General features: G+C 47.0%; 1 protein-coding gene across 1 annotated transcript in view; it reads left to right on the forward strand.

The window, feature by feature from the left end:
* Window positions 1-4688: 4688 nt before the first annotated feature.
* Window positions 4689-16062, forward strand: part of GMPR (guanosine monophosphate reductase) — a 58337-nt gene continuing 46963 nt past the window's right edge. The window contains exons 1-2 of the mRNA XM_003263539.3: window positions 4689-4880; window positions 12995-13114. Of these exons, the coding sequence (XP_003263587.1) occupies window positions 4794-4880; window positions 12995-13114 (207 nt within the window). The 5' untranslated portion in view covers window positions 4689-4793. The remainder of the gene's footprint in view (window positions 4881-12994; window positions 13115-16062) is intronic.

Genomic DNA, 16062 nt, shown 5'->3' on the forward strand with positions numbered 1-16062 from the left:
TTATGGCCATTCTTGCAGGAATAAGGTGGTATCGCATTGTGGTTTTGATTTGCATTTCCCCCATCATTAGTGATGTTAAGCATTTTTTCGTGTGTTCGTTGTCCATTTGTATATCTTCTTTTGAGAATTGTCTATTCATGCCCTTAGCCCACTTTTTGATGTGATTGTCTTTTGCTTACTGATTTGTTTGAGTTTGTTGTAGATTCTGGATATTACTCCATTGTCAGATGTATAGATTGTGAATTTTCTCCCACTCTGTGGGTTGTCGGTTTACTCTGCTGACTGTTCCCTTTGCCATGCTCTTTAGTTTAATTAGGTCCCAGCTATTTATCTTTGTTTTTTATTGCATTTGCTTTGGGTTCTTGGTCACGAAATCCTTGCCAATGTCTAGAAGGGTTTTTCCAATGTTATCTTCTATAATTTTTATACTTTCAGGTCTTAGGTTTAAGTTCTTAATCCACCTTCTTCTTCTTTTTCTGAGATGGAGTCTCACGCTGTCGCCCAGGCTGGAGTGTAGTGGCCCAATCTCGGCTCACTGCAAACTCCATCTCCCGGATTCAAGCAATTCTCCCACCTCAGCTTCCCGAGTACCTGGGACTACAGACTGGTGTCACCATGCCCAGCTAATTTTTGTATTTTTAGTGGAGACAGGGTTTCACCATGTTGGCCAGGCTAGTCTCAAACTCCTGACCTCAGGTGATCTGCCCGCCTCAGCCTCCCTAAGTGTTGGGATTACAGGTATGAGCCACCTCACCTGGCCCCTTGATCCATGTTGAGTTGATTTTTGTATAAGGTGAGAGATGAGGATCCAGTTTCATTCTCCTACATGTGACTGGCCAATTATCCCAGCACCATTTGTTGAAAAGGGTGTCTTTTTCCACTTCATGTTTTAGTTTGCTTTGTTGAAGATCAACTGGCTGTAGGTATGTAGGTTTATTTCTGGGTTATTTATTGTTTTCCGCTGGTCTATGTGCCCATTTTTATACCAGTACCAGCATCATGCTGTTTTGGTGACTATGGCCTTATAGTATAGTTTGAAATCAGGTAGTGTGATGCCTCGAGATTTGCTCTTATCCCTTAATATTAAATACTATAATTCTGAATTATCAAAAAGCCTTTAATACTTAACTTTATTTCTGGGTTTTGAGAGATACTTATTTACTAAAAATAAACCATTTTATCACTTCACATAATTTTAGTTCACTGGTTAATTCTATTAAATATTTAAAGAACTAATCCCAAGCCTACACAAGCTCTTTCAGAAAACAGAACATGGAACATTTCCCAACTAATTCTATGAGGCCACTATTACCCTGATAAAGGCATCAAAAGAAAACTACAGACTGATGTCCCTTATGAGCTCAGATGCACGAATCCTTAACAAAATGTTAGCAAATAGGATCCATCGATACAAAAAAGGATTATGCATGTGACCAAGTGGAATTTATCCCACATAATTTTGGAGGTTATCTCCCCATGTAATTTTGGGGATAACCTTCCCCTCCCATAATATAATGTTAACAAATTGAACTCTGGATATCACTTATGGCTTTGTCTAGACAGTGAAAACTTTAACATAAAGTCATTGTACTGATGGGAAACTATTATTGTTAGTATTAGAGTAATGAGAAGCAGAGGATGTTGAGAGGAGTCTCAGTTGGTGTGGGAGTGGAACTGCCCTATGCCTTCTTCTTGCCTGCTGCATAGATAGAGCCAATTTGCTGAGACAGCATTACTGCAATACAGAGTTTAATAAATGCAGAGCCAGCTAACAGGAGACTGGAGTTTTATTACTCAAATCAGTCTCCCCGAAAATTCAGAGACCAGGCTCTTTTAAGGATAATTTGGTGGGCAGGAACTAGGGAGCGGGGAATGCTGATTGGTCAGGTGAGGGATGAAATAATAGGCTGTTGAAGTGGGTTTTTCTTGCTGTCTTCCGTTTCTGAGTGGGATCACAGAACTAGCTGAGCCAGTTTACTGGTCAGGGTGGTGCCAGCTGGTCCATCAGAATGGGGGGACTGACTGAAACATATCTCTAACACCATTCTTAGGTTTTCAATAGTGATGTTATTCATAGGAGCAACTGGGGAGGTTAAGAATCTTATGGCCTCTGGCTACATGATGCCTGAGCCATGATTTGTAATCTTGTAGCTACTTTGTTAGCTTTACAAAGGTGCGCTGGTCCCCAAGCCAGGAGGGGGTTTGTTTTGGGAATGTGCTGTTCTCATCTTTGTTTCAAAGTTAAACCATAAACTCAATTCCTCCCACAGTTAGCTCAGCCTACACCCAGGAATGAACAAGGACACCTTGGAGGTTAAAAGCAAGATGGAGTCGGTTAGGTCAGATTTCTTTCACTGTTGTCATTTTCCTATGTCAGATTTTTCTCACTGTCATAATTTTTGCAAAGCCGGTTTTAGAAGAATCAGGGACTCAGGCTGACTCTAACAGGAGTATGATTTTGTGTCAGAGAAGAGAATAGTTATAGAGGAATATTCCAGAGGGAGAGGGAATGGAATGTGTAAAATGAACTTCTCTGTCTGTTCTAATAGAAAGAGCGCTGGCCAGAAAGAAGGAGGACCAGAGGGAATGAGCAAGGACAATCTACAGAAGCTTCTCCTTTAAGACCGTGTATGAAACAACGAAGCCCTCACCCATGCTGGCAGATGATTAACAAGGTCAGTTTCTCTTCTCTTTAAGGATAATAATTTAAAAATAATCATATCATCTAGTAATTATATTTTACCTCTGTTTTATCTTTAAAAGATCAGAATTAGGTTTCCTTTCTGTACTTCGCAAATAAGCAGCACATCTGGCCAGCTCCCAAGAATTTGTCAAGGGTGTCATAAACATTGCATGGGCTGGACTAATTGTGGCTACTTTCATTCTCTCTCTGATAAGTTTCATTTCCTTCCCTGAAACTTCATGAACTTCCTTTGGGGTATAGCTAATGAGAGCATGTGGGATGGGCTGAGACCTTTATCATCTTCAGACATTTGTGTTAAATTGAATATTGTGATGTATCTTTTATGGTCAGCCTTATCATATGCTAGCTCAAGGAGGACAGTTGCTAGCTCATTTTGAGGCTGCAGAAAAATGGAAGAGAATGAAAGATGATTCTTGCCTTTGTGCAGTTAGCATTCTAGTTTGAAAATACAAACATAATGCACATAATGTAACATGTGACTGCAAATCTGTAACTACAATGCATTGAGCAATACTATGGGACACACATTGTGCTTACATAAACACACACACTTTAATTCTCACAAAAACCAGGGAGGAGATACGGTTAACCCCCACTCCTGCCTCCACCCCTTTTATGAGAAAACTGAGACTTAGAGAAATTGACTCACCTAGCTAGACAGTGATGGAACCAGGTTTTGAACTCAGGCAGAGATGTTCCAGGACAAAAGCAGCTTCAGTGAATAGTTGTAGCAAGTTTTAAGGACTGAGAAATTTATATTGAATTTTTCTGTGGCCTTGAGCAATTTATTTCATTTATAGGAGACTCGTTTTTCCTTATCTGTGAAATGGCTCTTTCTTCATTGGGTTGTTCTGAGAGTGAATGAGATGATGCATGAAGCCGGGCAGCACATTCCAAGTGTATAATAAAAGCTCGGTAAGGTCAGTAAGTGAATCAATGAACTCACATCACTGGTAACCCCTTGAACTCACATCACTGGTAACCCTCAGACGGGACTCAGTCTCCTCAAATCTCAGAATCTGCGTTGACTGCAGACCTCACTGTTTTTCTTAAACAAAAATCCTGAAATCCAGGCTTGGCACAGTGGCTCACGCCAGTAGTCCCAACACTGGGAAACTGAGGCGGGAGGATTGCTTGAACCCAGTAGTTCAAAACCAGCCTGGACAACACAGTGAGACCTTGTCTCTTAACAACAAGTCCAAAGGGAATCATGGCCTCCACAATCCCAGTACAGCTAAATAGTTAACTGCCCACGCTCTTTTCCTTAATTCTGTACAACCTCCCTGGGGTTTCTGGTTCTTTGGCAAGTGAGAGCCGTGCCCCACAGCACTGGGTGAGCACACTGGGCTTGAATTTTAAAAAAGGAGAATCCGCCGGGCACGGTGGCTCACGCCTGTAATCCCAGCACTTTGGGAGGCCGAGGCAGGCGGATCACTTGAGGTCAGGAGCTCGACACCAGCTTGGGCAATATGGTGAAACCCCGTCTCTAGGAAATAATTTTTAAAATAAGCCGGGTGTGGAGGCGTGCGCCTGTACTCGAGGAGGCTGAGGCATGAGAATCGTTTGAGCCCAGGAAGTCGAGGCTGCGATGAGGGGCGATAGCGCCACTGCACTCCAGCCTGAGCGACAGTGAGACTGTCTCAAAAAAAAAAAAAAAAAAAAAAAAAAGTAAAAGCTCTCAGGGAGCGACTTTTCCCTTGGATAAGGCAGGCACACGCTAAGTCCCCTCTCCATCGGGGACCTTGGGGACAAACAGAATGGTGCGCATTTCCCTCCCCCGTCCCCATTCGGTCACTGCCACGGGCTGTACACCGGCGGGAGAAGGACGAGGGCGGGGGCGCGAGGAGGAAGGGCTTCGCCGCCAGTCTGTCCCTAACCAGTCTGCCTTTCAGCCCCTGCCCGAGACGAGGCGGTGCCCCGGGCGGGCCAAGCGTGACCGCGGGTCGGCTGGGCGTGTTTAAGAGCGCGGCGTGCGCGCCCAGCCCGCGCCAGCTCCCGGCCGCGGCACAGCAGCCCCGGCGCCCCCTGCGCCGCCCCGCGCAGGCGCCCCCGCCCCGCCGTCGCCGCCGCAGCCAGGAGCCGCCGCACCATGCCCCGCATAGATGCGGACCTCAAGCTCGACTTCAAGGATGTCCTGCTCCGACCTAAGCGGAGCAGCCTCAAGAGCCGAGCCGAGGTGGGGGCCGTTCGGAAGTCGCAGTGGGGTGGGATTTTTTTTTCCGGGTGGCGCGGGGCAAGTGGATGGAAGGGGGTGGCACCGGGTTACCCTGCCTGCTTCGGTGTTTGAGGTTGGGGCGCTGCGCCCCCGTTCCCCCGCCCCAGCACCTGCCAGGACGTGAGGTGTCTTTAAGGGCGGTGATACGGGGGCCCATTGAAATTGTCTACACGTCGGTCCCGTTGGGTGGCCTAGGGGAAGTTCACAGTGAAACTCGACCACAGATGAGCAGAGATCCAGTGGCCAGTTGGTTTAGAAGGAATGGGGGTACGAGGGCGCTTATAGCAAGAAAAGGAAACTGGAGCTAGGGGAGACAGGACGAGAAAAACAACTGCAGATCCCGGTGATTTTTGGCAGCGTCTCCTAGTGCTGAGAATTGCTGCTGCTTTCGCTTCGGGTCCAGCGGTGGAACTTCGTGAACGCGTCTGAAAATCCAGGAGAACCCAGGGCACAAGTTCAGGGTTTCCTTTCTGAGTTTGGCGGCCTTGCTGGCAGTGGAGCTTGGGGACTCTGCGGTACTGGACAGCCCGCGGTCCCTGCCTAGCCCTGGAGAAGCGTTTCGAAAGCTTTGGGGTGGGAGAGGTGGGGGCGAATTGGAAGCCTCGGGCATTTCCCTGGTTCTGCCTGGTTGTACTCAAATCCTGAGGAACGGGTGTAGACCGGACTGGAAATAGCCAGAGGCTGGGGGAAGGGAGGCCAGCCCCTGAAGGATAAACTAGTTGCCCTGAAAGGCAGAGTGCCCCGGGGTAGTGTGCGCTAGTGACTGTGGCTTTGCTGAGAGCTGGAGAGGAATGTGAGGAAACTGGACACGGCTGAAGGCTGGGGCTGAAGGAGTAAACACGAGGAGGCTGGGCCAACCTGCACAGCTCCGTCGACCCAGCTCCACAAACAAGACCATAAATAAATCCCCTCAGCAAAGAAGTCCGCTGCCCACTCCGGTGCCAGGCCTAACTGCAGTGCCTGGGGCTGCCAGCCGAGGGCTTGCTCGGATTGGGGAAGCCTCCGCGTTAGCCAATGACTAAACCAAGTGGCCTTCTGTAAGCAGCAGCATTGGCTGGTTTGGAGCCCGGCAGGACTGGAGGAGGTGGGGGAGGAATGATTAAAGCTTATCGCCCCAGATTGGGTGACCCTGTGCCTGTCCCTCATGACCTTTCAAGTGCTAAAGAGAGGGTCACTCTTGGAACAAAAACAGTTTGGAGGGCAGGCCTGGGCCTCTGGAAGCATGAGCTGTAGCCAATTCCTAAGGCAAGACAGAGATGAAATAGGGGGATTCTGGATATGCTAATAATTTGGTGGCCTCAATATTCTTTAAATATTCCAAATGTATTTAGAAGAGAGAAACTTATTTTTCAGAAAATTGGATGTTCAAAAGAAAGATATACCTATTTTCTGAACCAGAAAACATGTTGAGAAGGTAAAATATTGAACATTAATGTAATAGGGCCAGGCACAGTAGCTCACACCTGTAATCCCAGCACTTTAGGAGGCTGAGGTGGAAGGATTGCTTGAGGCCAGGAGTTCGAGACCAGCCTAGGCAATATAGCAAGACCTCAGCTCTACAAAAATTTAAAAAATCAGCCAGGGCAGTTGTGCACACCTCTAGTCCCAGCTATTTGGAAGGCTGAGGCGGGAGGATGGCTTGAGCCCACCAGTTGGAGATTACAACAAAAATTTAAAAAATTAGGGCAGTGGTGCTCACCTGTAGTCCCAGCTACTTGGAAGGCTGAGGCAGGAGGATGGCTTGAGCCCAGGAGCCGGAGGTTACAGTGAGCTATGATGGTGCTACTGCACTTCAGCCTGGACAACCCTGTCTCTAAAGCTAAAATGAACTTTATGTAATAGAATGAATTACTCCTTCTCAGGGAATACTATCACATCATGCGACAATGTCATGCAACACTTGGCTTCACAATTTGGGCAGATTGTTAACTACTAATGTTCCGGTTTGGGATGGCACCTTTGCAATCTTTATGTACACATTGCAGTGACAACTCAGTGCCCTTGAGAAGTCTCTTTTGTATTTTTATGTTCGTGGGAGTTTGCCAGCCACAGGCCTGGAGACTCAAGGTAACCAGCATTGCCTTTCTAATCGGTTGCCGTGATGGTTTAGCTCCCTGATGCGTGAGGCTGCTGCCTGGCTGGCCACCCCCATGATCTGACTTTACTTGCCTCAGTGGCGTTGAGGGATCTAGTTAGGCCTCCCTAATCCCCTCTCAATGTTTTCTCAGTTTGCTTGTTGATGCCTGAAATTTTTCATAGGCAGATAAAAACTTTAACTTGCACAATCAGAAGCTTAAAATATGTGCATCCTGGCAGAAGTAATATCTGGAGGCAAATTGGAAACTGAACGGTAGATGACCGACATTGAGCCTAACAGCGGATTTGTGTGGAGCCAGGAAAGAGAACGTACACCCTGGGAGTAGAGTCTGGCTGGGGGAGGAGGGTTTTGACAGCTGATGATGGGCTTATCCTTGTGACAGTTTTGCTAAGAGCCAGGCCCAGCAATGGATCATCAGGCTATAAGCAGGAAACGGACAGTAAGAGTGATCTCCCCCTCAGAAGCTTCAGGACTCCTGCAAGGACATTTCCACCAGCCTCCCATAAATGAACATGAACGAGATGAATCTGAGGTCACCTCTGAGAGGCAAAGAATACAGGTAGCAGTGGCCCAGGTGGCCTTTGCCCAGATTCTCCAGGGAGGCGTTCATCTCTCAAATGTCCAGCCCCTGGCATGGAAGAATAAAGCGCCACAGGGTCACGTGGGGACATTTGGATAATCTTTTTCTGAGAAGTGACGAGTTTGTGGATTGAGACAAGACCTTTGCTTTCATCTGATATGCTGGAGAGCCTGCATTCTCCCTGAGTGTTTTCTTCCTTAGAACCCATTTCTGGCTCTAACATTCTATTCTAGTCCTTAAGCTAGTAAGAATGTACTTATTTATTTATTTAGAGACGGAGTCTCACTCTGTCACCCAGGCTGGAGTGCAGTGGCGTGATCTCGGCTCGCTGCAACCTCCGCCTCCTGGGTTCAAGCGATTCTCCTTCCTCAGGCTCCCGAGAAGCTGGGATTACAGGCACCCACCACACTCGGCTAATTTTTGTATTTTTAGTAGAGATGGGGTTTCACCGTATTGGCCAGGCTGGTCTTGAACTCTTGACTTCAGGTGATCCACCTGCCTCAGACTCCCAAAGTGCTGGGATTACAGGTGTGAGCCACCGCACCCAGCGGATAAGAATTAAAAAAACAAACAAAAAATAAACCCCCCAAAAACTTACTAATAAAGTGTCAGGCATTGAAGAGAATTGCAGCAAATTACTCATTTTGTTTTAGGACAGAGAAGACACAACAGATGTTCAGTCTGCTTAAAACTTCATAGCAGTTTTTTTCCCAGCAGTCCAGTGAGAAGAGTTCTGGTCTAGCTTTCACCGTCTGCTACTGGTTGGCCTGAGGGGGATGAGAACATGGCACAGTGGCTGGGAGGAAGGATATCTGTGTTTTAGTCCAAGCTCTGTCACTAATTACTTTTTTTTTTTTTTTTAATCTTTGCCTGTATGCTGGTTTCCTGGGGCTGCTGTAACTGAGGAACACATACTTGGTGGCTTAAGTAACAAGAATTTATTATCTTACAGTTCTGGAAGGTAGCAGTCCCATTCCAAGATGTTGGCAGGGTTGATTCCTTCTGAGGACTGGGAGGGAGAATCTGTTTCTTGCCCTTCTCCCAGCTTCTGCTGGTTTGCTGACAGTTGTCCCCAATCTCTGCCTTCATCTCCACATGAGGTTCTCCCTATGTGTGCATCTGTGTCCAAATTTCTCCTTTTTATTTTTTTTTATTTTTTTCGAGAAGCAGTTTCGCTCTTGTTGCCCAGGCTGGAGTACAATGGCGTCTCGCTGCAACCTCCGCCTCCCAGGTTCAAGCGATTCTCCTGCCTCAGCCTCCCGAGTAGCTGGGATTGTAGGCATGCACCACCACGCCCGACTAATTTTGTATTTTTAGTAGAGACAAGGTTTCTCCATGTTGGTCAGGCTAGTCTCAAACTCTTGACCTCAGGTGATTCGCCCGCCTCGGCCTCCTAAAGTGCTGGGATTACGTGCCCGGAAATTTATCCTTTTTATAAGAACATCAGTCATATTGGACTAGGGCTCACCCTCTTGATCTCACCTTAGCTTGATCATCTGCAATGACCCTATTAACTAAGTAAGGTCACATTTACAGGTAGTGGAGGTTAGGGCTTCAACATTTTTTGGGGGGAGACATAATTCAACCCATAACAGCCTTTGCACATTTTGCTTTGGAAAATTAAAGAGTTTGGCGCTGTTCTGAGTCATGAATGCGTTAGAATCGCCTAGGGAAACACTCCAAAATACGCATAATGTGTCCAGCACAAAGGTGGTGATTCATGAAGTTTGAGGCAGCTGGAGCACGAGTATTTTGGAACCACTTCTAAGAGGATTCTGATGTGTACCCGGGTGTGCTGGACCAGCCTCTGAAGCCCTTTCAATTTGTGGAACCCTGCGGCTTGCTGGTAGCACTGCAGCTGGGCATGAGCGTCTCACGAGCCTGATAACTGATGGTGAGGCTTTCAGGGCTTGGATCCACATTCGGAGGTCTGGGCTGGGGCCACCAAACACTGCAAAAGGCTGGGGGCCAGAACACAGTATTCTTACCTTTTAGCCAGGCATTAGTTTATCCCACACGTTTTGAGCCACTAGGACTACAAAGTTGGAAGACTGTACTCAGACAGGTGTTACAGATAACGAGCAGTCTATATAATAGATTATGTAATAAACACAATATATAAGAGAATTGCTTTACTGGGTACCATCTGTAGATCTAGGAAAAGGAGCCTCTGTCCTGGGTCCCACGTGTGCCCCCCTAATTGCATCCCTCACTAGGCAGGGCCTGTGGGCTATGTTGTTCCTTAGGCCATGCTCCAATTACTCAGGATCCTGCATATCCTTCCCCAAGTGACTTTGAGCTGATTCTAAGGCCTGCATGGACCTCTTGCCCTGGTGTGTTTCCAAGGGCCACCCGTGATGCTGGTGTGCTCACCTCCAACTCAGAGTGGGCAAGTGGCAGTTGTTTATGGAAAAGTATGTGGGTATGCACAGAGCTTCACGTGCATACTGAAGGTGGGGGCTGATCCTCTGTACACACATAAGGATCTGGGTGAGAAGGGAAGGGGGTGGACCGGGGGCCAGGGCCAGCTCCCTGCTACCATGTTCTGGTGCCTTTCTGGTTGTGAATAAAATTTGTTTTTTGGATAGGAGGTTAGAACCTATTTTATGTAGCAGTTTGTTCATTGGACTTATCACATTGAATTATTTAGGAATGTGGTAGGTGGGCCTCTATTTGTACTTTTTTTTTTTTTGAGACAAGGTCTCGCTCTGTCACTCAGGCTGGCATGCAGTAGCATGATCATGGCTCACTGCAGCCTCAGACTCCCATGTTCAATCAATCCTCCCACCTCAGCCTCCTGAGTAGCTGGGACTATAGGCTCACGCCACCCAAGCCTGGCTAGTTTTTTCTATTTTGTGTAGAGATGGGGTTTCACCATGTTGCCCAGGCTGGTCTTGAACTGAGCTTAAGCGATCTGCCTGCCTCAGCCTCCCACGGTACTGGGATTACAAGTGTGAGCTACCACGCCAGCCCATTTGCACTTTTGAGCCCCTGACATGTTGGGTGGCAGGACTGGCTTTAATGAAGGCCTGTTAGAGAGCAGCAGAGATGTGTGTTTGCGGGTGGGGGAGGGGACTTTGTTACTTTATGTTCCCTTTCAGGTCAGGCTTAGACAGGGAATCAAATCTATATTTGGCATATTGGCCGGCTGTGCCAGACTAAGCGCCAAGTGTTGTTCCTGGGAGGCTGAAATATTTAAAATATTTATCTCTGCTAATGAACAACTGTCCTGGGTTATGTGTGTGTGTCTGGGTGGATAAAGTTGGGGAAGATCATTTTATTTCTCATTCTTAGAATTAACAATGGCAAAGAGCTAGCTCATAAAATGGACTGGAAATGAGGGGAAGCATTTACTGTTAAGGCTGCCCTTTTCCATGAAGAGCTCTGCGTTTTGTGTCCTGCTGATAGGTTTTGGAGTGCCAAGAAAAACCCATTGTGATCTCAGCCGGGTGCAGAGTGTAGCAGCTAGCCCCATGCCTGTTGGAGGATAGAAGACTAATTTGAGACCAAGGAATTCTGATTGTTTCAAGCCTGCCAAGCCAAATGTTAGAGAGCCATTAGCCACACACAGGGTTGCTATGGGTAGGTCTCTTCATTTCTCTTTCAGAATGTCACTATAACTGCTCCACTGAAGTAGAACCCAGAGTCATCAGGAAGGAAGTGGAGAAAGGGACGCGCCACTGCGTAGGTTCGTGCACTTCCAGCATCTCATTTCTCCTCATTGATGGCTGTGTGAGGCCTGTGCAGTCATGTTTATGACATCATTCACCCAGGATGCCTTCTGGACACAGAACCCTGTGTTGAGAAGCAAGAGAAATGTAAAGGCTAAAGGGCCAGAGCCGTCCCAGGGTGTTTTCTGACTTAATGCTGATCGCAAACTGAAAGTTGCCTCAAGTGAAAAAAATAAGAGGAATATCTAGGTAAACACTGGCAGAAAATGACTCTTGCTGGTGTAATTCATGAAGCCAGGGTTAATGTAGGTCTAAGTTACTGCAGAAGGATAAGATTCATACCTGTGCTCCTCTGGCCAGTTCCCCCTGGGGACGCACCCACTTCTAATGTGGTTCGTGTCTATCAGAGTCCAGCCAGAGAAACAAACGATGCTGACTGTTTAAAACATGGAATTGAATGGGGGGTATCCTGACACAACTGAGGATATTAAGGTACCCCAGAAATCAGCAACAGCAAGAAGCCACCCTTACCTTAGGGTGAGGGTCAGAGGGAGAAGACGGTGCTCTGGAGCCCAGGAAGGGACTGGGTTCTCTTAGGGAAAGCTGGAACAAGGAATACACAAGGCCTCTCTGGTCAGAGGATCCAGGCCTGGAGGCAACGCAGCTGCTCTGGTGAAGCTGCCTAAGGCAGAGGGGTTCTGGGAGAACTACCCGGACTTCCCCCTACCTCTGCCTGCCACTGTCCTCCAGTTTCCCACCCAGTGTCCTCCATTGGCCAATCCCAGCCAGAAATGAACTTGAGAAGTGGAGCCTGTAGCAGGTAGCCTTCCTGGGATAAGAGCAGGCTGAGGATGGTGGGTGAGCAGACAGGCTTGCATCTGCCCTGGGTCAGAGAGGTAATTCGGACTCTTCTAGCTCTTGGTGAGTTCCTGGCTTTATCTAGCACGTGGCTTCTGTCAAGCCCACCCTTGTGGCTGTGTTGTTCTGGATTGCGGATAGCAAGGTTAGTCCTACATGCCCTGATCTTGAAGTTACAGAACTGGAACCCCCCCACCTCCCCACCCAGCTGCTTGCAAGTCAAAGGAACAAGTGTTGATATGTGGGAACATATGGTTGCAATGTACTTTCCACCAGCTTTTTGAAAGATCCTCATAATTAAAGCAGCCGTGGAGGGTAAAAGGTGGGATTAATGGTGTGGTGCTCACTGCAGGATGAATTTGGAGTGTGGCTCTAGGTGAAAGGTAAGAAGTGAAGGGATTGTTCCAGGAGGAGGGCCATGGTTGGCAAGGAAGAGTGGAGCAGATGCTCCCAGGAGGGGAATGGTTTCTATAGGGCTTGGAGGTGGGGCAAAGACAACATGTATGTGGGTCTTCAGGGAAGCCGATAGAAGGCAGCAGTGGGGTTGGAGAGGCTGGGAGAGTAGGAGAGAGCTTCCTATTCCGAGGCTTGTCTCGACGGCGGAATTTCCAGTGCCTTCTGCTGGTGCTTGATCAAGGAAAGTGAGGAGCCCATTTCAGCTTTTGCACCTGGATCCAGTGCCTTACCGGGTTTCTTTGGGGGCTCTGGTGTCTTGGAATACCTGTCTTTGACCCCTAAGAGAATCCAGGGACCTTTATGTTGTTCCTACTCACTCCAAACTCCAGAAATTCTGCACGTTTCACATAAGAGCAAAGCACTCATTTCTTTCCCCCCCCTTTTTTTTTTTTTTTAACTGTTTTGCCAACAGGTGGATCTTGAACGCACCTTCACTTTTCGAAATTCAAAGCAGACCTACTCAGGGATTCCCATCATCGTGGCCAACATGGACACTGTGGGCACATTTGAGATGGCAGCCGTGATGTCACAGGTGAGGCGGTAGGCTTTTGTTTTTTTCCTTTGCTGCTCACACTGTGGACAGGTTATCAGGAGCTGACCCTGGCTTTATTCAGACACAGGGAAGAGTAGAAATGTGAGATGCTTTGGGTCATCCTCTGTCTTTCCCTTCAATCAGAAAGTGGACGGTGTCTGGACTTTGGGTTCAATGAGATGGTCTAGATCTGCATCCATTGCTTCCGTGAAAATGGCTGTGATGGTTTTGGAAATTAGAGATACAGAAAGAAGCTAGACAACATGAAGAGTGCCATATTGCAGAAAAGTGACAACCTCTTTAAAATTAAGACAGAGCTGCTTTGTATGCAGTCTGTGCTGCAGCATTTACTGTATAATTATGTTGAATACATGTATCGAGCGCTTATGTGTGAAACATTGCAGATAATGTATTTCTTTTTTTTTTTTTTTAAAGACAGAGTCTCACTGTGTCGCCCAGTCTGGAGTACAGTGACGTGATCTTGGCTCACTGCAACATCCGCCTCCCTGGTTCAAACAATTCTCCTGCCTCAGCCTCCCAAGTAGCTAGGATTACAGGCACATGCCACCACACCCGGCTAATTTTTGTATTTTTAGTAGAGATGGGGTTTCACCGTGTTGGCCAAGCTGGCCTTGAACTCCTGACCTCAGGTGATCCGCCTGCCTTGGCCTCCCCAAGTGCTGGGATTACAGGCATGAGTTACTGTGCCCGGCCTGTATCTCTTAATTCTTGAAACAACTCAACAAGATAGGTTCCTTTTACAGATGAGGAAACTGAGGCAGAGAGGGGAGGGGTAGGTCACTTACCCTAGGCCCTCAGCCAGATGTACACAGAGAGAGAATCAGGATTCCAACCCAAACTGACTCTAGAATCTAAGGAATTTACCCGTGAACTTAAATGGACGATCACATTACAAGCTCAAAGTCTCTTTTAGCCAACTACACCAGCCTAATTTTCTATAAAGAGGGTAGCTAATATCCTTGCTTTGGCTGGGCATAGTGGCTCACACCTGTAATCCCAGGATTTGGGGAGGTGGGGGCAAGATTGCTTGAGCTCAGGAGTTCAAGACCAGAGTGGACAACATGGCGAAGCCTCATTTCTACAAAAAAATATGAAAATTGGCCGGGTGTGGTGGTGTGAGCCTGTAGTCCCAGCTACTCAGGAGGCTGAGGTGGGAAGATCACTTGAGCTGGAAGGCGGAGGTTGCAGTGAGCCAAGATTGCGCCACTGCACTCCAGCCTGGGTGACACAGCAAGAAGACCCTGTCTAAAAAAAAAAAAAAAAAAAAAAAAATTCATTGTATAGATCAATCTGAGAAGTACTGTTTGTTAAAATAAAATTTTAAAAAATTAAAAATAGTATCCTGGCTTTGGGAAAAATAAACGAAAACCCGTTTGTGGGCAGGACCTTTATGGGTGAGGTGCAGAGCGTCTTCTGCATCCTAGATGTGGAATGTCTGCTGCACTCAGGGGTTCTGTCTTTCCTGTGGATAATGCCTGCCAAGTGAAAAGATAAATCCAATTAGTTGAGAGAGCTTCTCACTGTGGGCAGCAAGTCTAACCACAGGAGACACTGAGATTCATTATTAGCCAGTGATTCGACAGAAAAGATTCTCAAATAAATTATGAGCTCCCAAAATGGAGTAGGGGTGGTCTGCCAGATTCCATGATCACCTGCATTGTCTGTCAGACCTCAGCCCCTACTGAGTATTGGGGCAGAGGCTAATAAATTAATTGCTAAGGAACTGGTATTTTTTTCTCCTCACTCTTTCCCTGCTCTGCTGTGTCATCAACCATTGCTGTTAATGAATTATATGTTAGTATAAAAGTGAGGGGAACCAGGGAGCAATCAAGTCCGATTTATTCACATAATAGATTATAGTCCAGGAAAAACCTAGAACTTGCTGTGCTCTTACCGTTTTCCTAGGAAGTCTCCCTGCTAACAGAATAGCATAGACTGGTGTAGCTAACCGTGGGTGACTACTGTGAATTTCCCGTTTCTAGGATCCATAGAACTAGCGCAAGTTACTGAAGTCATAGAAGTTTAGAATGAGAAGTTGTAGATGGAGACATAGGTAGCCCCAGAGAAGTTAGGTGGGAGGCTTCTGTTAAAGGGCAAGGTGTCCAATCTCCATAGTCAGATCCAAGTTTGGAAGAGGCCTTCGCCTCTTCCTCGCCATGCAGTTGTTATATTTTGTAATTTTGTTTTGTTTTGTTTTTGAGATGGAGTTTCACTCTTGTTGCCCAGGCTGGAGTGCAATGGCGCCATCTTGGCTCAGTGCAACCTCCACCTCCCAGGTTCAAGTGATTCTCCTGCCTCAGCCTCCTGAGTAGATGGGATTACAGGCGCTCCACCATGCCTGGCTAATTTTTTGTATTTAGTAGAGATGGGGTTTCACCATGTTAGTTAGGCTGGTTTTGAACTCCTGACCTCAGGTGATCCACCCACCTCAGCCTCCCCAAATGCTGGGATTACAGGAATGTGCCACCACGCTCAGCAAATTTTATACATTTGATTTGTTTTTTGTTTTTTAAATAGACATGGGGTCTTGCCATGTTGCCAGGCTGGTCTCGAACTCCTGGGCTTAAGTGATCCTCCTGCCTCGGCCTCCTAAAGTGCTGGGATTACAGGCGTAAGCCACCATGCCTGGGCAATTTAAACTTCTTAAGCTCCATTTATGCCCACGAAGCTAATAATGCTGTTGAAAGTTGTTCCAAAAATTAAACGAAAAGACTGACACAAAGCAGGTCATAAATGCTGGGGCAGTAGTCATAGATTTAGGATTATACTTTATATAATTCCCACTGTCAAGATTTAATGGACTTACCTTTTAGCAAGAAGTGTTCCGGTTGTGAACACAAGAGAAAGCTTTCAGGGTTAAGGTGGGGTTCTTCAGGGCTGGCTAAGCAGAAGTTTGTGTTAGGATGGTCCTTCTCCTGGGCAGGGGA

This window comes from Nomascus leucogenys, chromosome 8, assembly GCF_006542625.1.
Source record: "Nomascus leucogenys isolate Asia chromosome 8, Asia_NLE_v1, whole genome shotgun sequence".
Lineage (NCBI taxonomy): Eukaryota > Metazoa > Chordata > Mammalia > Primates > Hylobatidae > Nomascus > Nomascus leucogenys.